Source organism: Bacillus rossius, chromosome 6, assembly GCF_032445375.1.
Source record: "Bacillus rossius redtenbacheri isolate Brsri chromosome 6, Brsri_v3, whole genome shotgun sequence".
In the NCBI taxonomy this organism is placed as follows: Eukaryota; Metazoa; Arthropoda; class Insecta; order Phasmatodea; family Bacillidae; genus Bacillus; species Bacillus rossius.
This window is the reverse complement of record NC_086334.1, coordinates 39,617,954-39,644,336: the sequence shown is the minus strand read 5'-3', so window position 1 is coordinate 39,644,336 and position 26,383 is coordinate 39,617,954. Positions and strand designations below refer to the sequence as shown.

Genomic DNA, 26,383 nt, shown 5'->3' with positions numbered 1-26,383 from the left:
AATCTTTTTTCTATAGTGCTTTATAGAGTCCAGACTACATACAAACCATCAATTTTTAGATATATATACTGGTAAATAACTATACACTGGCAGAACGTCTGTCGGGATCTGAAAGTGATATAAATTATTTTGCACACTTTTACATACAAATTAAGAACACAATTACTAACTACATCTGATTTCGAAAAAGGTACCTTTCACCCTGTGTTCAGCCCGGGCAACACCGGGTACTGCAGCTAGAAATTCCCTAGAAATAATTTATATGGCAAAACAACATTTACCGGGTCAGCTAGTATCATTATAAAATTTAATAAGATGATGAGAATCAGCTGACATGTATTTCCCTTGTCCATGCCGAAGATTTACAACTTATGTCATGGCATGTTCAAGGTAAGCTAGGTAGAAATAAAAAGCCATCAACTATGTAATATGAGAATACGTAATGCATATCAAGCACACATAATTAGTCCTGAACACATATCTTACTATATAGACAATTCACTGTGGAAAAATATGACTGCTATAGAAAAGAATATTGAAAATGTAGTTTTATTGCAAAACAAAATTTTACAACAAATTTGCACAAGTGATGTATGAATTACATCTCTCTCTCAATGTGAAACAAAACACCATATTTTGAAAATCATGAAGAAAATAAAGGTGCAATTCCGAAATGCATCAGTTTGAAAACAATGTGACAATTACAGTAAAACCTCTTTTTCACAATTCATAGTTCAAGACATTCATGCAGCCAACACCCAATTTTCTTCGGTTAACTTCACTGCACTTGGCAAGCAAGAGACCCAGTTCCCCAGCACACTACGCAAACACAATCCCTAACATTTTTTCAGAATCTTCACCCATCCACACTTCCAACGCTCCAACACACGTGAAAAAATATTTGGTGTGTGTACATAGTTCACATATTTCCAACCTGAAACTTTTTATCTAGTCAACAAAATTGATGTTTAGAAAAAAAAAATTTGCTTTTGCCATTTACACATTGATTGAAAACTAAAATGAAAAATAAATTCCTTGAAAGGAATAATAATGGTCAGTGCTGGTGCGTCAGGAATGCCTCGCAGGCTACGAGTTGCGCTTGTTAAAGATGCCGGTCCTCAGAGTGATGGAGCCAGGGAGCGGCTTCAGTGACCTCTTGGGAGTGCTCCGAGGCTCGCTGCTGCAGCTCAGCTCCTCACTCATACCGAACTGCAACAAACCCACGTGGCCACTCCTTCAGTTCGCTGCACCACTTTCCAGCCTCGAACACTGTGGCGGTTCTATGGGGCCGATCGCCCCCCCCTCCCCCTCCTCGCAAATCCCTATAACTAGAAATAACAACAGATATGTAAAAAAAAGACCTTTCAATATATCAGAAATATATTAAAATAGCCTAAGCGGCTAGTATCTTACCAAAATTCTGACTTCTCTCTTATCTGGTTTCATTACTGCCAATGAAAACACTTCACTAATCCTCCCTACTTCCCCTTCCCCCCCTCCTCCAAATCACCCCTCCCAAAATGTGAAGCACCACTTCACGTTTGGTTTTAAGTGCCGGTCAAATACTGAGGTGGTGGATAAGCCCTTGGGCTGGTCATAGTATCGTATTTTCCTGTGTATGGGTCACACATTTTATGCAGATTTTTGTTTACAGTGAAACCCTGATTATCCGTTTTCCAATGGACCATGAGTAAAAAACTGATAATCCAGGAAATCCTACAATGTGGGAACACACTCTAAAGTTACCAAATGCACAATGTATGTACTATTGCAAAAACTTTCAGTGAATCAGTTAGGTATTTCCATAAACTGACACCAGCAGCACACTGTATATACACTTTTCATGGGGACAAAGTAAAAAAGTGTAAAAAGCGGGAAAGTGTAAATAAAGGGAAAAGTAAGAAATACGTTAAAGTTAATTAAAATACAGTCGCATCCTGCAGCGTTCATAACAAATGCGGGCTACATTACACATACGCATTGCACCACAGTAAAAAAATTTTAAATAAAAGGGCCGCAAATTGGACATTTACCGTCAATAGCGCGCCGTGCGCGGAGAAAGGTCATCGTACTCAATCAGCTGTTATGGCGCGACGTACCCGCCGGCTGGCTCTCTCTGTTGTCTGAGCTGCGCATGCGCAGTATAACTCACTCAACACTCCGCCCAGACTCGTGACGTTCCATCAGCAGTCAGCCAATAGATGCGAGCTTAGCGGAAAAAAATATAAGCTCCACCTCCCGTGTACCAGTTTTGTCCAGTTCTAATACCAGTTTATTGGTATACGCACCAGTTTTCTCGCTGCCGTGACGTGTTCAAGTTTACGTTCACCTTGATTTCTTGATACCAATAATTAATTATTTACGATCCCCAGATATAAATGGTTAGTTTAAAAAATATGTGTCAACTGTACAATACTTCCGAAATTATAAAATACGTTTAAAACAGTTACCAAGACTCCGCTCATTTTATCTAGTGAGGTTTATGTCTCGTACCGGTATTTCGGCTAAGTTGTGACATAAATATAGTAACAGAACGTTTATACATTCGTGAGTTTACGTTTTTCCCGAGTACATTTTAGATTGCCTCCTGCTATAATTACTCGGACTTTTACACGCCTAGGCTTAAATTATTATATGTTTAGAAATAAAAGCAACTTTTCATGTTATAAAATATGTTTATTTTGCGATTTAAAATGTTCACTGCCGACTATAAAAGTTACGTTTTTCACAATGTTTTTAGGCCTACTATCGTTGTTACGTGATGTAAATAGCGGGATGGATTAGATTTTTGAGACGTAATTCGCGTGAAAGTATTGTATTGGATTAAATGGGAACCAAACGGGACCTGAAGAATATAGTGCAATTAACGGGAAAACGTAAATAACGGTAACGTAAATAAGGGGTTTCACTACTTCCTTAATTTTTTTAAATGAACAAAATGTACCATCCACTGGGATGTTTGATGCCCGAACTTGCTGGAACCAAGAAAACAAAACTTTCTCAAGCTCACTGTATTTCGACTGTCTTGCCATTTTCCGTTTTTTTGAAGACTGGCCGAACTGACTTGCTTGTTTCCGAATCTCATTTCTTCTAGCGAAGATAGAATTAAGAGTCGATGGAGGAATACCATAGTGCTTTGCCAAATCAACCCGTTTTTCGCCTGGATTTTTTTCAACGGCATTTATAATTTCTAAACGCTCTTTAATGGTTTTAACCTCTTTTGTAGGCCGATACATATCAATGAACCTTTACAAATTTCACACGTGCATTAGAGTTAAACGCGTAAAGCTAATTTACCGTAAACAAAGAAAATCTCGCGCATATACGGCCGGCCACGGAAACGCTAGGATGAACAATTTCGTCTATGTTTCTCGCAGGATTTCACTGCCGCTAAATAGAAACGTGTTTACGTTGGGCTAGTATGTACAGTATATCGACCACGGTTATATTGTTGTGTCGATTATCGCACAAAGCAAGAACTATCGTGCGAGCGTTAGCTTTCGTCTGTTGTTTTATCGAAGTTGGTGAACCTGTTAGCAACAGCGTCATGCTTACTTTATTCGTTTTCTTTTAGTAATGGCCGCCATATGTAAATATTGGTATTGCGTGTCGTGTAGACACACGTAAACTGGAATATTTCTCGGGAATTTGAATGTGAAATCGGTAAAAAGCCTGTAAAGTTCAACCCGTTAAACCGGGTTAAAAAATATTCGTAAACGATGGAAACGGGATTTTTTTAACATTGTTCTTGCGGGATTTTTTCGGGACCACGGACATTGAACAATTAAACCGGGAAATTCTACAATGCGGGAACGAATAAACGAGGTTTCACTAGTAAAATGTACTGTGAGCCAATTTCGATTTTTGGTAGAAATAAAAAATAAAAATAAAATTTCATGGTTGTTGACCATGTGCTTAAATAACTAGCCAGTGTTGTTTTTAATAAATAAGTTACGAGTAACTATAAATTGTTAAACTGAAACATCTCAGCAGTGAGTGTAAAGCATCATGAGCTGAGCTGTTAAACTATGTCTGCTGCCTGTTGGGCGGCAACTAGCCAATGGTCAGTGACATGGCTGTCTGCTGCTGGGCTGGTAATTAGCATGAAGCGGAAAAAAAAAATGTTCAGAAGGAGGGAGGAGGGTTGCATTCACGTGTGCTTGCAAGCGCGTGGCCATGCAGCAGTGTTTATGGCTCTTTCTCCCTCTCTTATCATTGTAAATGTCTGTGACCTGGCACTGTACACAATCATCACGTTTCTATTTCGACAGGTTTTTGTGACGCAACTGTGTCTGAAAATTGTTTTTGCATGTTTTCCTACACTTTCTACAGCAACAAATTATTTATGACAAAACTGCTGTAAAGGATGTGCTTGTTTTTATTGAAGGAACTGATGAAAAAAATTGACAAGGAAATAATATGCTGTCTTTTCTCGCTTGGGGAGGACAGATAAAATATATACAACAGATGGGAAGAGAAACATGGATATAAAAATTATTCTTCTTTTCCTTTATATTTTTTGTTGGATATCGCAAGGGTAATAAACTAATAAAGGATGGAGAAGGAAAAGATAAATGACATCATTGCTGTGTTTCTTACATGGCAATAAGATGAGATACAGACCTTAAAAACTTCACTTGTATTCTACTGGAGATAGATTTATAGCGCGATCCATATTCGAGGGTGACCCTTACGGTAAAAAATGTTTGATTTGTTAGCTCAATATTAAAGATGCGACCCATATGCAATGTAGAGCCTTCTGCGGATAAATACGGTATTGCAGCTAGTGTATGTAAGTTTAAAGGTTACATTTCATCTCATTTCATAGTCTTTTCAGTATCGCATATGCACAACCAAAATCTTACACTTTTCACCCTCCTAACAACACTAACTAATGACAAAACAGGTAAACCCTTTTGGCAGGCCATCACGTGATGCATACCCTCACAGTCTTCTTGGCTGATGCAGCAAGCAGGTCCGAGGTATTTGACTCTGTAGGGGCAGTCACTTTCTTCCTCGGAATCTGGTGCACAAAAGTGGATCCTGAAAAGCAACAAGTATACAATTTATTTTGACAGGTTTTAAAACACAATATTTGCACCAAAGGATAACATACAATATGAAGAACTAAATAAAGCAAGGAAGCACGAAAAACACTCCCTTCTGCAAGTACAGTAATTACACTAAGCAAAAGGTGAGTAAAATAAAGCTTCCAATTTTAGTACCATGACTTTACTTGTGAAAAATCCCTTTATATGTACATTATAGGTGACCCTTATCTTCCCATCTTTGAAGGATTCTTGCAATGGGCATTATGACTTCAGATGAATGTTGGACAGATGCCATTGCTTTTGTTGTCACAGAAAACCTATGGCTGAGCAGAGAATATTTAATGTTCACCCAGTAAAACAAATAGTTAACACGATAATTCTGCAAGCAGAATATAGAGACAAAAACTACTTTTAAAAAAATGCAACATAATATTAAAAATACACAAATGAGGTCAGTATAGAAACATATGCATATTCACATAGTATAGATAATTCAACGACAACACAAATGAGCTGAGATGGCTTTAAATAAAAAAAAATGTTCCATGCTCATCTGTGCTGTCTTCATTTATTGTCCATACTTTGTGCATACATGTGTCTGTATCTGATGCTGAATTTATCTGTGCTATCTTAATTTAATCAAGTATACCTTGTCTAATCATCTTCAGTCCTTGTAGTTGGTTTTTAAAAATATTTTAGTAAAACAATATTTTTATTTCTTTTGCAATATTATATAGTGTGTGTGTTTTTTTTTTAAGTACACTTGTGGAATCATATAAATGTTAATAATTTGTTTTACTGGATAACCATTCTCTGTTGGTCCTTTATACTTATCCTTTTGCTTTGTTGAGCTTCACGTCTTCTGTGGTGACAAAAGTGATTCTATGGTATCAGTTCATCATTCAACTAGCAAATAATTTCTTCTTTTCATCACACTAGGAAGACAATGGAAAATCTCTGTGAAATCACCCTGATAACAGCCCTATACCACCCACACACAACATGCTGGATGAAAAAAGTAACAGTTAAAATATTACGAGAAAGTGAAGAATGAAAAATAAAATTGGTTAATTGTCAGAGATAGCTACTCTCTTTTACATTTTACCTTTCTTCCTGACAACCACTGGTTGGTTGATCACCTGTCTCCCTGTCTGCCACGAGTTGTTCACACTGGTGTCTTGCGCTGGTTGCAACTCGATGGTGTTCACGGCCTTGTAGGGACGGTTGGAGTTTCTCATCACAATGCTATGTGTTCTGTACTCTCTTTGATCTCTGCCAAGGGCAATCCCTGGCTTGTAAGGTCGGTTGTACCCGTACCTGTAGTGGGCTGTACCCAGCCGCGAGAATACAGAGAGTGGCTGTAAACCAACACACGTGCACTGTAAACTGCTGATGTAATTACCACACCTACAGAGGAACTTTTAACTAATGGTCTAGCACAAGGCATTTCTCATTTGAACACTTCTTGAAACAACATAAATAGACTAATAACTCAACTATATACAATGACAAGCTTACTCACCACACAAAAAATTGCAAATACCTAAAGAAACAGACTGCAGGATGGTCCGAGATTAAAAATGTATGATAAAATGATGTCCATGCAATTATTGTGTGCCTCTGACCTGAACCTCAATGAGTATCAAGTTAAAGACTAAATATAAAAAGAATGTTTCGAATTTAAATTATGATTATCCTGTTAGGTAAACTGTTACTTTTTATATCGGACAAATTTACAGCAACATTGTTTTCCAAGAGGTAGATGTGGCATAAACATACGTACACACAATGTTGAAGTCATTGCTTACTAACCTCTTGAAGCAATTCTAATAGGCTACAGGATGCAGCCAGGCTAAATTTCACACCACAGTTTCAAAACTTAAGTTGAATTTTGGCCTGGTTGGCACATGACATAAAATTGAGAAAAATCCCAGAATTTTTCTTACCCGCAGTACTAGTTAATATTGCTATAACTTGTAATATATTTTTTATTAGGTAGACTTTAAGTAAATTAAAAAATTGGTTGTCTGTAAAGTCGGTTTACGGACGATAGTTTAACGTGACAACGTCATAACAAAACATTGATGAAATTATTGATCCAGAAGAAAAGGAAATATCATATTCAGCCTGAGACTGAGCCGTAATAGGTTTTTGCAACCAAACCATTTAGGCATTAAAAATTTTATATTCTTTGAGGAAGAATTTTTTCTTTTTAATTTTTCTATCTTTTGCATGATAAAATCTACCTCTGCATACTTTTATGAATAAAATTGAATCATATTTATTGAATTATCACTATTTTGTATGGATACAAAGGAGTGAAATGAAATGTGCAATTTAATTAATAAATTTACTTTTATTTGCATTCATTAATTCAAATATATTTATTACTTTTGAAATGTTGCGTGCACCGTATTTATTTTTACAATAACAAAAAAATTCACAGCTACCGGGTTTTGAACCGACAACCTTTAGTTTATGAGTTAGGTACGCTAACCACACACCCACGAGGCCATACTATGGTAATGTAGTTTCAAATGTTATATATAAAAATATATTTATAAAAGTTTTGTTCACGGTAGGGGTATAATATTAACACGATTTTATAACAAATACACATCCCAAATACACCAAACTTATTTATAATGTGTTACAATATTTTTTAAAACATTGTGCAAAAGATCCCGGGTGTAATTTGAATTATTATGTGTAACTGTAAAACACCATTGTTGGTTCAAAACGTATTTGAATTTTCAACATTACTTTTAAATAACCGTACCGATTGTGCTGAAAATCGGTGGACGATCGTTAAATTACATAATATTAATAATTCAAACGACAAAAATATGATTGAAAAGTCAAATCGATGGTTGTTCCAATCGAGTGGAAGAGAGATGCCACGCATGCGTACAATGAGCATGAATAGAGATGCCACGCATGCGTACAATGAGCATGAATAGAGATGCCACGCATGCGTACAATGAGCATGAAGAGAGATGCCACGCATGCGTACAATGAACAAACAGAACACATCCTTAGTGGGACATCCGTAGTGGGACACTTTTTCGTGCGTGCAGGCGGCGTTCATCGATTTATTAGACGTTGTCACGTCAAAAATCCCTAAATAATTATTAAAATTTTTTTTAATCTTAAGCTTAAACTGAAATACAGAAACAAAATTAGAGGTAAATTTTTACTAATAAAATATGAATAACAAAACTGTGCAGTACAAAAAGTAACCAGCTGCAACTATGGCTTTAAACTAACTTTTAACTCCCTGAAGATTCTTCTTAGATTTTTTACAAACTACAGTGCAAACAAAAAATTAATATTTATTTTGAACTCAATTTCATGTAAAATTATGAGACTTTAGAAACCAGTCATCTACTAGACTCAAGAGAGATTTCCTGAGCTACCCCAATCTCGGACACATCATGCTACTTATGCTCTCAATATTTCTTGGTTTCATGTTTTTCATGCTTTCACATTTTGTATTTCATCACATTTTTAATTTTTAAGTCCAAACTTCTAGGTTCTTTATTGCCAATTTTTGACAAATTATTTATAAAATTTAAACGTTTTTCATGAATTGAAACATATTACTGCTCTATAGAGCTTTGCAGTTTGTCGAACATTTTAAGTCATTATAAACTAAATTATGTAACTGAAAAGATTCTGCAATATTTTGGGGATATTTGTTTTGTCGAATTAAAATAGACTACACATCTGCCTGATCATATTAAGAATCCATAAAATCCATTTTAATTCAATGGGGCAAATTGGATGATTTTTATTTCACATAAAAATCTTAACTGTGATATTCTTTTCATCTTTGAAAGGTTTTTGAAATGGGAGTTGGTGGTAAGCCTTCTGAGCGTTGTGTAGATCTCATCTCAATAGAGACATTGTAGCAACATCACATTCCTCCATCTCTTTCTCTACAAAATCACTCATCCAAGCCTTATCTCTCTTAGTGGCCCGTCTACAATAGCAATGTCCTAAACTGTGTCCGAAGGACACTCGTCGCTGATTGGTCCATGTGACCTTCTGACGTCATGCGTCAAGTGGGCGAAGGTCCGAACCTACCTGGTCCGAAGACATTCGTCAACTTGAACTTTTTGTCCCAACCTGTGTACTTCGGACACAGAAAAAGAACAGAACACTCACGATATTTGAATTTCCGGTTCCCGTTTGGAAACGCGGTGTTTGTTTTTGTTATTGAAGGAAATGGAAGGTACACACGAATACATTTCTGGCAGTGTGATATGAGTTCATTTTTTAGCATTTACATTTGCCACTTTGCCTTACTGAATAAATATATAATATTGAACTCCCAAAACTTTCGTAAGTTCAATCTCAAACTACAAAGCATCAAAACAATAAACAAAAACATTTGGTTTGGCACATTTACTGCGCTCTGGTGACAACTTTATAAATCAATACATTCGGACATCGGACATCGCAATTGTGGACAGGGCAGTTTTCGGTGAGACAATGTGACGTCACTCACATTCGGATAAGGACACAGACCACGCACAGGTTCGGACTATTGTAGACGGGCTCTTAGTGAGACAAATTCTATATTCTACCAATGACTACAATTGACCGTTTTGGGGCCAAATCTAACATTTAATGTTGAGATGGAGAAGCAATGGAAAACATTGTCAGGAGAAACAGCAGCACTCCAAGAAAACCTACCAGCTCAAAGCTACATCCGTCATGTACATTCATACTTGAGAAAATATTATATTTGATGCTGACAGCAATCCAACCTGGATTGTCATTCTTACAACAAGAAATCATTGAAAACAAAAATAAGGATAGCTAGACAGGAATTTGAACCCCCAGTCCTGTATGCAAGCATATGGTCTTAGCATTAAGCCAACTCTCTGCATGACAAATAAATACGTAAACGAAATAAAATAACTTATTTTAAGGTATACAAAATTCATTAACTGACATTCTAAGAAATCCCAAATGAAAAATGTTTCTGTAAACACTGTATGAACCCAATAAATTAGAGATTAAGACTGACTAATTGTTAATGGGCAAATCAGTGTTATCAGGCACCAAAACATACATAGTTTTTCCTCCAGTATTTGTGTGGCAGAAGCATATGCACTCTTGTCACCTATGGGAAAATACAATGACAGCTCTAAATGAGCCATCATTAAATAGATTATAGTTAATGAAATTAAAACAAAAACAGGTGTCAAGCCAAATCACAGATAAACCCTGTTAGATGTTTCTCAAGATACTTGGAAATTGAAACTTAGTAAAAAGGTTAAAATTGCTTGTATGGGTCAAGTACTAAATATTTTAAACTTATTAACAATAAGTTATTATGCAGGAAAATTTTCTTAAAAGGAATTTCTTATAAGAGGGCTTTACTATACATATACAATTTAAAAGAATGATTGCTCATAAAACCAATACAAGAAAAGGTAGACAAGAGTCTTAATAGGCCTACTCTGTAATAAAGAAGGAGGGGAAAGAAAAAGGCTGTATGGTGAGCATAGATGTTAACAAGCTTCTGGTCAGTAAAACCAACTAACCTTGTTGTTCAAGTAATAACATAACGAACTGGAAGCTCTGCCGAAACCAACAAACTTTTGGCCACCTTTACTCCTGTTTCTGTATCCCAAACGCTGAAAGACAGACTGCTTGTTTTCTTCTGACTGCACTCTGAAGTTTGCTTCTGGTGAGGAAAACAGAACAGTCAATAAACAGTCTACACACAGTCAGCAGTTTTAAATATTACAGAAAAAAATACTATTATTTCAACATGATTTTTATAAAACTAGCTCATCAAACTTATGATAAGAAATTTTTTTCATATGATGGTATGCAAGTAAACCTGATGCTGATACACACCTAATTGATTGTTTTCGTAAGTTTCTTCAGTTAATTCTTCTTCCGCCCACTCTTCACGCCAGCCCTCTCCATACTCTTCGTTACCTTCATCTTGCTCATCACCAACTAACATCTCATAATTTTCAGATATTTTGCCATTTTCGTTAATGCTGTCGAAACTATCTGCAAGCAGAAAAAAACAAACCAAAACACTTATATTCTTGAGAATATTTCATTTAAAACATTTAGTTTTACATCTAGGCATAAAAGATAGTTTTTAATTCTTTGTCTCAACCTCCCTGTTTATTTTTTACTTTTCTTTCTTTCTCTCTCTCTCTCTCTCTCTCTCTCTCTCTCTCTCTCTCTCTCTCTCTCTCTCTCTCTGTGTTTAGTGTGTGTGTGTGTGTGAGAGAGACAGAGAGAAAATAAATTTCTGAAGAGTCTCAGTAATTAATGAATGAAAGAACGTCTTGTTGACATTGAGGTCATTAGACAATGAGTGATATGCAAATGGAGCACTGACGGAATGAATGGTTGGGGGGAGATGGGAGTACCCCAAGAAAACGAATTAATTCATGGTGATGTCCACCACCTTTTCATACATGTAAAATCCAGACTAAATTCAACTGGGAATTGAACCTGGACATCCCTGAAGGGACACGAGTGACCAAAATCCTGAAATCAAGTAAAGCACTTCATCCAGGCACGTGCTAAGAAGGTTTGTGCTATATATTCCTACCTTCTGTCTGTTGAGAGGAATAGATTGGAACTGACTAAACATTTGAGACAAATACCTTCATATTCCAGGAAGCCAGTTCCCTGAAACTGTTTACCACCTGATAAGATATGAAGCTGCAATTGCATGTGAACTATTATCTATTGACAGATGCTCTGAGAAAGAAACATAACTGTATGCTCTACAGAGGTGTTTGTTTCCTGGCTGACAATACACTGGTTCACTCATCACAAGTTGCAACAGACAAAGCAAGTGCACGTGGCTTTGAGGTCTTGCAGCATCTACCTTATTAACTGATCTCGCATGTGACTCCTTGTACCCAGAAATAAAAATATATCTATCTGGATTGCCAATTTAACAACATAGATGATGTTATTCATGAAGCAGAAGAATGCTTTAAGGCACTAATTGTAGACATCTACAATAACAGTATCCAAAGGGTCAAGAAACACAGGGAAAAATGTGTAAATCTTTATGTTCACCATGTAGAGAAGAGTTAACAACTACAAATCAAAACAAACTTTACTGTCAGATTTTTTAAAGGTGGCACTGGTAATTAAAACTTTACGACACTCCCACCTTTAAATATTCTATTGATACATAACATAAAGAAGGAATTTAACAAAATTCCTTGCAAATGTGCCAAAGCATGAAAAATTTGATTCTGTTGTTACTGTTTTTAGTTTAAAATATTTAAAGTCAAATTACTATCTGCAAATTTTCCAGGTCCCTTCTATTAAATTTTATTTAAGTCAAAAGCTAAATAACAAAGTTGTTCTCTGGATGGAGACTCAATAAATAAGCAGCTGAGGAAATGGTTTAGAAGGCATATGTGTGAATAGTCAAAACCTGTGGTTTGAGAATCTGCAGGTGAGAAAGGATACCTGCACACTTTAACTCACATTAAATGATCTAGGACACTTCTAAAAAACATAAGAAGTCCACAACTTACCCTCACAGTCCTCCTCTGGGGCAGTCTGCTTGGATCGGGGCCAATTCTTTGGCATGATGACCTTGTACTTGCCCTCGTACCTGGGTGGCAGCCTCCTAACCATCCTGCCTGGCATTGCTTCCTGCTGGCCGCCATGCTTACTGGAGCGCACACACACCACGTTCTTCCTCTGCACTGCTGGTCTCGCTACTGCCTCCGGGGGGCAGCGCCAAGCCACTTGCTGCTCGTCGCCAGGTTCGTCCTGCTCGCCGCACAGGGGCTCCTGCGCGACAGACTCTTCGTAGTCGTCTTCGTCTTCGTCGTCGTCGTCCTCGATGGCAGGCAGCAGCATGGGCTCACACACCACACGCTGCTGCTTGCTGGGGCTCACAGAGCCACGCACACCTGCCTCCTCCGCTGCCCGTGGACCATCGCCGGATGCCACGGTACCGGTGTGGCGCACAAAGTTTCTGATGATCGTCGGCTCCATATTACCTGTCGTGCGCGTCACCTTCGCCGGGGAAGCTATTTTCTTCAAAATACCCCTTTTCTGCACTGTCACCGCATTACCGCCCTCTGGAGTACAAGCTACAGCTGCACTGGTTCCAACAAAAGGCCTTTTCTCACCTCTATTTACTAGTTTCACTTTGGCACCTGCACTCACCATACCCCTCGAATGAGTGATGACCTTCTTAGTGGCCATGGCTGGAATGGTTTTGTTCTGCTGGTGGCTGGCATTTATTTCTTGTTCCTCACTTAGAGACACCGCATTTATTTCTTGTTCCTCACTTAGAGACACCGCATTTATTTCTTGTTCCTCACTTAGAGACACCGCATTTGAATCATTCATACTTGGAGCCTCATTATTACGGCTCACCTCCAACTCCACGTCTCCCAAAACATCAGCACTATTTTGAGGTCTGCTTACACTTGGCGTCTGCCTGGGTTTTGAATTTGCAATTCTCTTCAAACTTGTAGCTTTAGATGTGTTAGATGGGGTAGCTTTAGATGTGTTAGATGGGGTAGCTTTAGATGTGTTAGATGGGGTAGCTTTAGATGTGTTAGATGGGGTAGCTTTAAATGTGTTAGATGGTGTAGCTTTAGATGTGTTAGATGGGGTAGCTTTAGATGTGTTAGATTGGGTAGCATTATATGTGTTACATGGGGTAGCAGCTTTAGTCACATTCAACGGGGTGCCCTTGCTGATGTTCACTGTGATCTTTTTCTTCACGGCAGACGCACAGTTTCCTGGCATGCGTTCAACTCTGGTCGTCTGCATTTTCTGACTCCTCTGCAACTGCACTTGTTGACTATTTGTTCTAGGGACCCTCTGCAGCACCCTTGGGACCGACCGTCTGACTGTGACTGTGCTCACCGACTGTGCATCACCTATATAAGAGAAAAACAACAGCTCCTTAGAAAAACCACACTAAAAATCATTAACTGTCATTAACCACATTACGCTGGTCAGATTTTAAGATGACTAGTGAAAATGCAAAGAGAATTGTAAAAAAAAAGTAACAAAAAAATAATTATAAGTAAATATTTTCTCATTCCTACTGTGAGAAGCATAATACTGCAGATTATAAAAGATAACATCAATAAAAGTTTACAGCTTTATGATATTTATTATATTATATTTTGATTTTTTGTTACTTTTAAAATTAAATTAAAATTAAATTAAAATTCAGCATCGTAATGATTGGTACGATGTGAACCATTGCGCTAAAATAGTCCAAAGCATGTTTCATTTTAAAAAATGATATGTACATCTAAATTGCCTTAGTTAAATATAGTTATTTCATTGATTAACAAAAGCAAGATGGGTAGTTGAACAATATAACCCAGTGGCAATCTGTTCTCACATGGATCATTAACAGTACTCCTCTCATGCCACAGTTTTTCCACCACTATGGCGAAGAAATGTAAAGAAATTAGATCGGACTGCTTTGATTGTAATTGAGCCATTTTTCGAAGTAATGTTTTTCCAGCTTTTCTTCAATGTAGATTACTTCAGGTTCCTTCATGATTTGCCAAACCAGTAAATGGTTAATTTTCCTTAAGCTTTGGATGACAGTTAGATCATTTTCTAGGTCCTCAAGGAAATGTTTCAACAGTCTTTGCTGGTAATGGCACTTTAGGTCGGCTCGGACAATAGGAAACGTCGGCTAATTGAAGCTCTGTTAATTGAGACATTACTGCAATAGAAAAATAAATCCATGTTTCTGTGGGAAAACATCACAATACCCACTTGTTTCAGCAAGTGGGGTGGGTTTCTGGCTGCTCTCCTTAGCAGTCGCGGGCGTCTGGGGCCGCACCTTGGCCACGTTCCCGCTGCTGTTGCCGCCCGACACAGCAGCCATCTTCTCCAGCACTTCCTGGAACCACAGCGGGCAGTCTCACATTCCATGCACAGGGTCCACATCTGCTTCCTGTTTGCAGACATAACTGTCAGCTGATATAAGTAAACTTTGTTGTGTGCATTTGTTTACAAGTGGCACACAACAACACACATTTCTTTTTGTAAAAGTTATAAAATTTTCAGTAGTAATTTGAAGCGAAAATACTTACACTTAAATGCACCATAGATGAATCCAGAGTGGTGGCACGGAGGAACATGCCTCCCCCCCCCCCCCTTAATAGCAGTCTGGATCTAATATCTAGAATCAGTTATAAGTAGTATGTAGATATTAAGGTATCAAGAAATTGCTGAAACTGTTTTTTGTTGTGTGATTTATTGAGACGTCCTTATAAGATTTATAAAGCTTTACATGGTATTCATGCGACTGAAAAATGTATTTATCCTTTAACATTTAAAAAATTTTTCTGAGTTAGCTACACAGTTTTATTGGGGAGGGAGTATTCCAGACTCCTCATGCTCCCTCCAGAAGTCAATCCTGTATTTGGTCTTGAAATGCACTACTGCATTCAACCTTGCACATAGTAACATGTTATGTGATTTTATGGCTTCAATGACGCCCCACCTTCACCCGCCATGATACACTTCTCTAATAGTTGACATTGCCTCTACCAGTTTCTGCTGCAAGAACTGCACACATTGTAGGTGTCTTGGCAGGAAAAAACTTAACTTGCATCACAGAAGTATGAAAAATTTTATTTCGGTAATTTTGTAAAATAAACTGAAACCCTGCTTGAGTAAATTGATAATTTGCAAATTATTATATAAATACATAAATTCCTCTGCAAAATTTAGGTACATTTTATAATCTCTAATAATAAATTTAAAATCAGTGATTCTGCAATCACAAGTAATAACAGTACAATTTTATGGCTGATTATGTTACACACAAACTCATTTTAGTGCCAACACTGAAGTTATTTACAAAAATGTACTCCGGCATATATAAGAAGATCTACCATATTTTACATACTATAACATGAAACTGGAGGTGGGAGGGGGTCACTATACACATTTGGTTTTTTTTTTACAAAGAAAATATTTCGAAATGTGTGTGTGTGTGTGTGTTGAAGTTGAAGCTTACAACATTTTTAATGTAAATAATAGAAAAATTATTTAAGATAGAACACTAAGTTCATACCTGAATAATGTTTGATTGAATATGTTTTAGAAACACCACAAATTTTGTCGCTGTCACAAAATTATTTCACTGATTTCATTGGAAGCAATATTTTTATTTACCACATATTTTTGTGACATGTGTTACAATATATATTGTCCAAATGAAATATTTTATGTTATATAGCACATAACTATTAAGAACAAATATAAGCTATAGAGTGAAAGGTCTTCAATCCAGCATATTTGAGACCATGGCCATGCCAGATTATAGTTACAATCGGAATCCCAGATTATAATTAATACACAGTACAATAGTATTTAAAACCAGTTATAATAAGCTGTTTTGTAGAAATAAAAAACACAGAAGAGCATTGTTTAAAAACGCATCTGATATGTTGCGTCCAAGATTCAGATCTCTTGTTGAAAAAAATAATTATAGAAATGTACCTGTGAAATATAATGTCAGAAAATGGGAAGCATTGTACTAAAATGAAAACAGACAGTTAAGATAAAATCTGAATGAATTAGAAATGCTGGCAGCTCAGAAATGTGAACTAGTGCTCAAAGTCAACAGTCGGAATCCACAAGAAGCGGCTCCATTGGTGACAGATTACAGAATGTGCCAAACATAGAAATTTGCACTGTATATCTATTTTTATCATCAATTAGAGACTACAGTACAAAATAAGTTTTTGAATTGTAAAATTAAAATTGTACTAACAAAATTACAGAAAAATAATGTCTAATATAAACAAATACATACACACATGTAAGGATACATCCAATATTTATACTTATTTTTATTTTGAGTGTAATATAATGAATAGCAGTAAAATTGTAATTTACAAGCTACAAATTTTTTCTGTTTCTCAATAAATGAGTTCAAACTACACTTAAAAATTATTTTTCAATTAATGGGAATACAAATCATTCAGGTCACCGTTGGTATATTATTGCCATACAAAACTTGCTATATAGGTAAAGATTGTGGTTACAGGTGAGGCTGATTTTCCAGTTTTGAAAGGAATTTGGCACATGAAAGATAAATAAATCTGTTGGCAGTAGTGTGTGTGTGTGTGTGTCTATATAAATATAATAAGCTGAAAACATTTATGATGGAAATCTTAATTACAAATATTTTGTGCTTATCTAGCTGTATTAATAATTTTTTTTGAATGTGCTGCCATAGTTAATTGTGAATATATCAATCTGTACTTACTGTCATATATTCAATTTTGTGTTCTGTTTACGTGCATAGTTTTGTACATTATACTTGAGTATCAGCTGACAGCTTGTTATACATGTAGTTTGTACATGGGTTTGCAAAAGTTGTTTAGGCTTAGATGAAAATTTCTGGACACCTTGTTGAATATCTACATTCCGTATGTTTCTGACAAGTGACTAAATAGGATTGATCTGAAGGTATGCATAAAGCAAGATGAAACTAGGTTTTTAATGTATAAAGAAAATGTTGCTATCACTTATCTTAAAATTCTATTCTAATGTACAAAAAAAACTTAAGTTTAGCTGTCTCCAATCTCAAATATTGAATTATTGATGACACTAGGTCAAAGAAATACTTTTTTTCCTTGTTATGGCCCATGTATAACTGCCACCCTAAGTGAGTGTAAACTAGAGCCAGAACGTGTTATTTCATTTCCCAGTCCCCGGGCAGTTTCGTTTCGACCCTGGCCAGACCGGCTTACCTCGCTGGGCAGCTCCCGGATGTGCCGCAGGATGACGATGATGTCGCCCATGGGCCGGATGCCCATGTCCTGCAGCATGTCCTTGCTCAGCTCCTTCAGCATGCTGCGCTCGATGCGGTTCTCCACGAAGGCAGACGCGTACGAGGCTCTTGCCTCCCGTGGCACCCCCGCGTCGCTGAAGAACTTCAGCCAGCTCGCTGGACAACAACAAAGCAGGCGTCACGCTCTAGCACTGTGGCTAATGCAACAGTCACCAGCCAACACCGGTTTTCCAGTAAAATACAAAAATAAGATTCCCTGACTTTACCCCAACTTCTCCAGGTCTTTTATTAACTTCAAACACCAAAACCCTGTAATAGAGGATGTCCATAAAAGAATGTCCCCATTTCAATGGTATGTTAATTTAGAATATTTATAAAAAATCATACATAAAATTGAAGGTAAATATTTTTTTTTTTTTACAAATGTTCAATATGTGCACTTTTAGTTATAAGGCAGACATCCACCCTAAAGTCAAATTATTCCCACACTTTGGTTAACACGTCCGGAGTAATGAAAGCAATAGCCTCTTCAATTCTGTGTATCAACTCTGACAAATCACTAAGTAGTGTCAGAATGTAGACACAATCTTTGATAAAGCCCTAAAAGAAATAATTTCATGGCCTTATGTTATAGAGGCCAGCGAAAAAGAGCTCTGGCGTCTCAACTATTACGACCAATTCAACGGTCAGGGACTTTTGACGGTTAACCACTCTCGTACAAAGAGATTTCAAGTGGGAGGAGCTCCATCCTGGTGCCAAATAAAGTTTACAGGTTTACCCTATACTAATTGGGGAAAGAGCCATTCTGTTGCATTGCAAGCGAGAAAACAACAAATCAGTATTCGCACATGCACTTATGTAAAATTGTTTGAGTTACTCTTTAATTGTGACTTTAACCAACACACTACATAACTTATAGTTGATAATATTAAATTTTATAATTGAGACATTCTTTTTCACTTTCTGTGGTTCTTCTCAACACTGATTTCATCACAATGTACTTTTGGATTCTTCAAATGTCAGGACAGAACTGCTTACAGAGAAGTGAAAATACCTGGAACTACGCACAAAATAATGTTTTTTTACAGTGCATTCCAAGGCACCAGCACATATGGAATACACGCAGACATGCCAAAAACCATTAATACCTGCTTTAAACATGCTTACCCCAGTAGTATTGAAACAAATAAATACTGAACCAAAATACAAAATGCATAGCACAGTTATTTAGTTAGTGATACAAAATTAACCTTTGACTAAGAGTTTTATTAAATTCCTTGACTATTACCTAATTTCTCTAGAAATTCAAAATGCCCTGATAATTCCATTTTTCTGCTTTTTTTTTTGATGCTGGTCACCTGCAACACTAATTCCAGCTTACATATACCAAACCTCATTTACCAATCCAAAAGTTTTTTAAATGTATTTTTATGAGTGGGCAAACAGTTTTGAAAGGATAGCCCAATTAATTAATAATTAACTACAGTTTTATTTACTAGCCAATATTTACACTATTAATTAAAATACACCAATTGAAATGTCTTTACACAAATCAATCCCTCTTTCATTAAGTCCAGAATTTACTCTCCCCACTGGGCTCGGCTTGACAGTGGCACACTCTACTGCTTGTCTTTTACCGTGCACCTCTGTCTCAACACTACTCACTCATCCACCGTAAATACAACACCCGGATGTTTCTGTCATTCTTCACACACAAAATCCATCTCTCACCATACGCTTCTGCTCATCAGTGGGTCACCCACCCTCTTCACTTCGCTGCCTCGTGGGCCGGCTTCGCCATTTATACACCTAACAGCCTCACTCTGGAAAGGACTCTAGCTCTTCAAAGTGTCACATCATCAGAATCCCTGACTAACACTCGAAGCTCCGAGTATAATGGCTTCCTAGTTCCGTCACATCACGCAGAAACTTCTGGAACCTTGCGGAACCCTTGAGGGGGACAGGATTACCATGTAACGGGGTGACGGGCACTATCTGTCTGGGAAGTAGGGCCTCCCCTGGACCCCTGCTGGTGCACTGAGTCTACTAGGCTGCCTCATTGCCTCTAGTAACCTCATAACAGTATTTCATTTGGACTTAGTGTCATGCTGATAGAAGATTATTAATGATGGTAACACATGATACAGACTTAGAATACTAGCTATAGCATGGAACCATCCCAACAACTGCCTGGAATTATTACAGGAAACCATGGAAATACAAAAGAGGGATGGCGAAACTAGGATTTAAACTGGTCGCTTTGAAATGAGCCCAGAATCTAATCACTCAGCTACTTTGCTCCATGACACATAGTCTAAGTGTTTGCTACACAGAAGGAACTAGTCCAACTTTGATGGTATAGAAGAAGCTTTTTATAAGTATCCTGGTTATAAACTATGCCTCAGACATAAGTGATGTTTTGTCTTAGAGTAAAAGTTAAGATACATCAGATTTTAAGCCATCCCTAATGTGCTTCTAGTAAACATTACTTAGTAAATATCCTATCTAGGTTATACAATTCAAGTTCATATTTACATAAAATTAAGACTTTTAGTTTAAAAAAAAATTGATTGGCTAATCTGGAAAGTTTCATCTCCAAAAGCAGTATACTGTCTTCAGCATTTATTGAAATTGCTTATGCCAAATTACTTTCACAGAAATGAGAATAGTGGCTTGAAATTTGTGAATAATATCGGGATGATACATTTCAAGACCTAAGAGCTTTTTGCATACTCTCAGGTGCCAATTTGCATTTCTCTACAACAGAAGGCTAAACAGTAAGTATCTATGAAGGTCAGTTTTTGAGGACATGAACATCTCAAGCACTATTATAGTTTTTCACTAACAATACAGTAATTTCCTAGAGTTTTGCGAGTTATTCGAGAAAAAATTCCAAGCATGGTGTTTTCTTTTTTAGGAAATTCACTACGATACATGGTTGTAATGTATAAATTACTAATAAATGGAGGAAATCATGATGTTTGGCCCACAAGGTATAAAAAACTGCAGGTAGATGAGTGTGAACTGTGCTTAAGCTTGCTTAGTAAAAGGACTAGATAGTAAGATAGCAATTGGCAAGGATGGATATGGGAATAGAACGTTAAGGTGAGGCTATGGCAAAGTACCTGTGAGTGATATTCGGTAGATCACTCAAGGATGGTAAAATACTGCAGGAATGGAAGGAGACAATTGCTGTACCAGTACATAATGGGGGACTAAAGAGGACCCATCAAGCTACAGGCCAGTAATGGACAGAGTAGTGGACATGTATGTGGTAGGGGAAATGGAAAGGAGGCACTGGCCAAATGAGAGGTAACATGGGTTAAAAAGGAGCTACTTATGCAATATGAAACTGGCAGGCTTGCTGAATGATATGGTGGAAAGTGCAAGGAGTCAATATGGATCAGCAGATAGATACCTACATGTTTTATCAACTTTGAGAAAGCATTCATCAAGGTACCTTGTGTGAAATTGATGAAGAAGATGAAGGGGGTCATAATAAAAGATAGGAGAGTTGTGGAGTGGATTGGCAATTTCCTTAAGAACAGGAAAAAGATGGTACGCATAAAGAAGGGGCAATACGGGGATTCTTTACAGGAGAGGAGGAGGAATAGGGGTAGGGGGTTGAAAAATAGAAAAAAATTCAAAATTTGAACACGTGTATCCAAAAAACTAACACACTGACATATGGGTCTACAGTAGTAGCCACAGGCGGCATGGTTTTTCACACAGTTGCAATTGCAGGTGTTGTAACAACTCACCTTGCATCGCCCAAAATAACATTATGTCTTCACAGATATTGTTTATCGTAAATTACACTTAAATTCTACCAAGTCTAGATTGTTTAGCGATACCGATATTTCAGTTTGTGAAACCTAGACATTTTGACATAATATTTTCACACTATTGTAAAGTAGACTACAGTCCCACCTGGAATAGTCTATTTTGTGATACTGGTATATAATTTTTCTGAAAGTGAGAATTTTCAAGATATTTCATCAGTATCCTGAAGTAGAATATAACTCCACCCAGCCTAGTCTATTTTGCGAAAACCTTATTTAATTTTTTGAAAGTGAGACTTTTCAAGATATTAAATAGGTATCATGAAGTAGAATAGAATCTTACCTGGTATAGTCTGTTTTGTGATACCGGTATTTTATTCCTCATAATCCACCACTTTTTACGTAACTTTTATTTTTCAGTACCTATAATGAAGTTTCTAATTAATAGGGCAAACTGTTATATTTCACGATAACACAACAAGTTGTAACATCTACATTCATAATTTCTTTGATACGAAAATACTGGTATTGCATAAGACTAGAGTGGGGATTATATAGTCTAGTTTAAAATACTGAAAAAGGATAATATTAAAAAATGAAATACGGCAAAAATAGTGAGTTAATAGTTTCCACCCAAAACCTTTATATTCCTACGCTTGTCCTGTAAGAATGTTGGGGAGGTAATGACGTAAACGACACTATCTTGGTGACGTCATCAGTATTGTTATTGAATCGGAATCTAGAATACTCCCAAAAAAACATTATAAAATTCCAGATATGTTTTTGAACACTACAGACGTTCGTCTATTTACCCTGAAAACAATGTTTCAAAATTACTACTGGGTTCTGAGAATTACAGTTTATTTTCTCCCATTTTGTGGGAAGATGACTTTAGTGGGAGTCTATTCTAATGCCCATCATTGACTATTGTGATGTGATGTAAGATAATTTAATAGAACATCTGGCATCAAAGTTACAAAGGATCCGAAATACATGTTTAAGGTTGATTTTTAACGTAAAGTCTCGTGTTCATTTGTCAGAGTTTATGACCAGCTTGGTTGGTTATGACTTCATGAAAGACAGATTTTAAATGACTTAACACTTGTTTAGAAAATTTTGAAAAATTCTAATCGTTTACTTGTGCAACCAACAGGTCTAATTAAGTTAAACCCACAGTTTTAATAAACAATAAATCAGACCTTAAACTTTGTATTCCCGCACACAAGACACAATACTATTCCAACTCCTTCACTGTTTATCCAGTGTGCAACTGAAACAGGCTCTCTGCAGAGTTGCACGGCTCAGAAACACTTTCCAAGTTCAAACATAAGGTTGCAAAATACATTGTTCAATGTTGCCAGTGATTCCACAACCACTTCTGCTTGTGTATATGTAATGTTAGTAACCACTCGTATATCTGCTGTATTGCTGTTTTAAGTTCTTTTAACTTTTAATGTTATTAACTCTTGTTGTTAATGTTATTCAGTAGTGTAAATGTCTGGATTTTAGTTCTTAAGCTGTTAGTTTAGTTTTATAAGTTTATGAAGTATGAGTTTTATGTAGTTGTGTAGTACTATGGTTAGGTGTAAGAGAAGGCTAAAAGCCTTAACTTCGCCATTAAGTCAATAAATATAAAATAAGGTAGTATTTGCAGTGCCGCTGTATGAGGCTTCATTAAGTATTATTTAAGTTAAGCAAACAATTACATAAAAAATACAAAATTGCAAAAAATTATAAACAGTAAACATGCATTACCGGTTGTGGAGATCGAACCGCTTTCTGAAGACATTTTAAGAGAACCGTTCAGCTACTTGATGATAATAATAATATTGATATTGATAGACGTACTTTCATGTCACAATTATGACAATCGTCATTTAATTCAAAGATTTGTTTCTTTGAATTTCGAAAATAAAACGAAAACAGCCTTCAGCAGATGCACTGATAGCCAGGAATACTAGTATTTTTTTGTTTACGAACACTAACGCATTCTACCGTCGTTCGCTGAATATTGAGTTTAGGAACACTCGCTAACGCGAAGTATTTTTACAACGCAGTGCCTCGAAGCTGTTGGTGTCACGTGACGTCCAGTTTTAGAACGGCTAAACGGCAACGCGGTACTGCCACGACGGATCGCAGGAGGGTTTTGTACGGTGCGTGAGGAGGTGTGTCGCGCCCTGCCTCGATTTCTGCCGTGGAAGGGACCTTTCAATTTTGTCAATTAGCCCGAAATAGCAGTTTGAAACGACGATGACTGATTACGCGATGAATAATATAGACCAGTACGGTGATGGCTATATGGAGCCCGAAGAGGAGTGGGAGAGAGAAGGACTTCTTGATCCAGCCTGGGAAAAGCAACAGAAAAAGGTTAGTTTAATTTTACAATCATTAACGACTTTTGGATTATTAAGATGTATTGTTAGATTACTACCGCGTGTCGTTTCTAGGGATTTTAAGTAAATTAAAACAGTCCTGACCTTTATGTGTTTACATCCAAAACACACTCATGACAGTATTATTTTACATGCATTTTTAGTTTATCAACGGTTTTATGTCCAAAATTCCAGGGAATATTTTTACACGCATATTTTGGCACGCAGATTGTTTAAAAATCTAGCAAGTACTTGTACAAGTACAAGTATTTGAACTTCATGCCGGGTATATGCACTTGCAAGGCCTATTTAACGTTTTGTTTTATGTACTTAATTAATTTACAGTTACAGTAATTTCATAGTATTGTCAGGACTTATTTGCACTATGGTCTACTTACGTTCACTTAAATTTATGGTGTTTTATGCCCCTTTTTTCGTTTCAGAACAATTGGGTCTTGTACGGTAAATACACACCTAACATGTTTTATCACGAACGACTTACATTTAAACTCTTGGCTTAAAATAATTTCCTCCTCAGATATACTTTTCTTGGGTTATTGGTAACAGTTTACATCACCAATACCTATGTAAATAAAATCAAAGGAATTTTTTTTAGTAGTCTTCATTGATAAAAATTATAGCTCATCTGGGAACCATTGTAGAATCCACTTTAAAATATTTGCGTAGAAGTTTTCTTTCAGTTAAGATAACAATATAACAGGTAACTCATGGTAATATCCTGTCAATCAGAAAATGAATAAAATATTAAGGTTGGTTAGAATGCATTCTATTTAGAGTGTGGAGGTAAGTGTTGAAAGTGGTAGTGCACCTGAAAAAAATTATTTTAGAAAATGGTATTATTTTTGAATATTATTCATGTTCCTTATTGATTTCTGAAGTACTTGGTAGTGGGTAAGGCAAGAAAGTCTATGGGAAATTGTGGGGTGAAAAGCATTAAAAATTAGAAAATGTATGTGAAAGAATAATTGTCACAGCAATTTTATAATGGTTGAGGAGAGGGGTGCATACAAAAAAAGCAAACAAAAATTCAAAAATGCATCTCTTCAGTGCCTGACATATTTTATCCCTTGTGTAAAAGGGAAATGTGATATGTTAAATTCTTTTCTGATTACGTACTGACTGTTTTAATAGTTGGTTACGTTAAGCATGTTAAAAATATTTAGTCATGTAAAATTGTAAAAACAGTTGGTTATGTTTCGTACATTTAAAAACTGAATGCCTAAATCTCTTTAAGTGTAGCTAATCTAAAAACTGTTCACACAGTTTGTGGCAAATTACTTGTAAAATACTTGCAATGTTACTATGCTGTTTACAGGAATATTAAAAAAAATGTCATTAACTAAATAAAAAGAAAGCATTATCAAATTTTTATTAGCTTGTTTGCATTTACTCTCCTTGACAAACCAGCGATTTTAATAATTTTCCACCGATATTCACTCTACTAATTTTTCCAAGTATTTTATTATTTTAACATCTTTCCTATTATCTTAGTTACTCAGGACCATAAAGAGAAACCAAGGACCCGGGGACATGTATTTTGTATGGGCTCCCTCCCCATTACTTAACTTAATGTACATTTTTTCAAAACTTCGAAAAATTAAAAAAATCCTAAGACTGTAAATTTTACTACGGTCATAACTGTAAAAGTGATCTGCACATATTGCATAACTTGTAAGGTTTCCAATGAATTATATTAATAATAGACATGTAATTTTCGTCCTATCAGTGTAAACCCAAGCAATAAAGAAAATTTTAAACTTATTCACCCCTTCCATCCTCCTTGGTGCTTGGGGCCTAAGCATTTTCTGCCTCCCTTTGAATGGCCCTGCATTACTTACTTAATATAACAACTTTAAACTTAAGTTACTGACACCTAGACATTCAAATACCTATCCTAGAAATTTTTTTTTTTGTAGAAATTGTAATACTAAATGACTTAATATAATATATTATTTATGTAACTGAACTAGCATAATCAACCTTTCACTTAAGTTATGATTGCCTTTAATGCCTCAAAAAAATATCACTATATAAACACACTTATTCTTTTCGGTCAATCATCACACCTGACAGCAATCTGAAGTACCATAAAATGTACAGTACGTAAAAAAACTCGCCTTTTTTTCGAGTAACTATCAACATTTGGCTTATTTTTTTAAGACATTGAAATTCATAGAGAAAATGTTTTGTACCATTAATTCCATGAAATTATAAAACAAATGTGCAAAAAACACAAATTCACACAATAACTTCTTTGTTAAATAATTATTAAATGAATCACTACATACCACAACTTTACAAAAAACCATAAAAGAAGAAACAAATTTAAAAAATTTTATGATACATCAA

At 36.3% G+C, this 26,383-nt stretch overlaps 2 protein-coding genes across 5 annotated transcripts in view; one reads left to right on the top strand and one right to left on the bottom strand.

The window, feature by feature from the left end:
* Positions 1 to 533: 533 nt before the first annotated feature.
* Positions 534 to 23,736, bottom strand: LOC134533063 (uncharacterized). 3 transcript variants are annotated; one of them, XM_063370262.1, is made up of 10 exons: positions 23,397 to 23,664; positions 21,985 to 22,064; positions 17,819 to 18,015; positions 14,823 to 14,949; positions 12,593 to 13,960; positions 10,926 to 11,087; positions 10,607 to 10,749; positions 6,157 to 6,409; positions 4,943 to 5,043; positions 534 to 1,209 (listed from the first exon to the last, which is right to left on the bottom strand). In XM_063370262.1, the coding sequence occupies exons 3-10, from the start codon at positions 17,918 to 17,920 to the stop codon at positions 1,087 to 1,089; spliced, it is 2,379 nt and encodes a 792-aa protein (XP_063226332.1). In that variant the 5' UTR covers positions 17,921 to 18,015; positions 21,985 to 22,064; positions 23,397 to 23,664; the 3' UTR covers positions 534 to 1,086. The 3 variants fall into 3 exon arrangements, with proteins under 3 accessions (XP_063226332.1, XP_063226330.1, XP_063226331.1); XM_063370260.1 differs by lacking the exon at positions 21,985 to 22,064 and having other exon boundaries at positions 23,397 to 23,736; XM_063370261.1 differs by lacking the exon at positions 21,985 to 22,064 and having other exon boundaries at positions 10,607 to 10,746; positions 23,397 to 23,666.
* Positions 23,603 to 26,383, top strand: part of LOC134533062 (alpha-actinin, sarcomeric) — a 141,129-nt gene continuing 138,348 nt past the window's right edge. The window contains exon 1 of one of the 2 annotated variants that reach the window (XM_063370259.1): positions 23,603 to 24,008. In XM_063370259.1, coding sequence (XP_063226329.1) covers positions 23,892 to 24,008 — 117 coding nt within the window. In that variant the 5' untranslated portion in view covers positions 23,603 to 23,891. The remainder of the gene's footprint in view (positions 24,009 to 26,383) is intronic. The other variant, XM_063370258.1, reaches the window with a different exon arrangement.

Bases quoted from the DNA above. Each gene is read 5' to 3' on its own strand.
- LOC134533063 (XM_063370260.1), bottom strand. From the start codon at position 23,430: ATGTCTTCAGAAAGCGGTTCGATCTCCACAACCG. The intron at 13,961-14,822 runs GTGGGTATTGTG...TCTCTTATATAG, and splicing joins CACCCCACTTGCTGAAACAA to GTGATGCACAGTCGGTGAGC. The intron at 10,750-10,925 runs GTGTGTATCAGC...TTTCCTCACCAG, and splicing joins TTACGAAAACAATCAATTAG to AAGCAAACTTCAGAGTGCAG.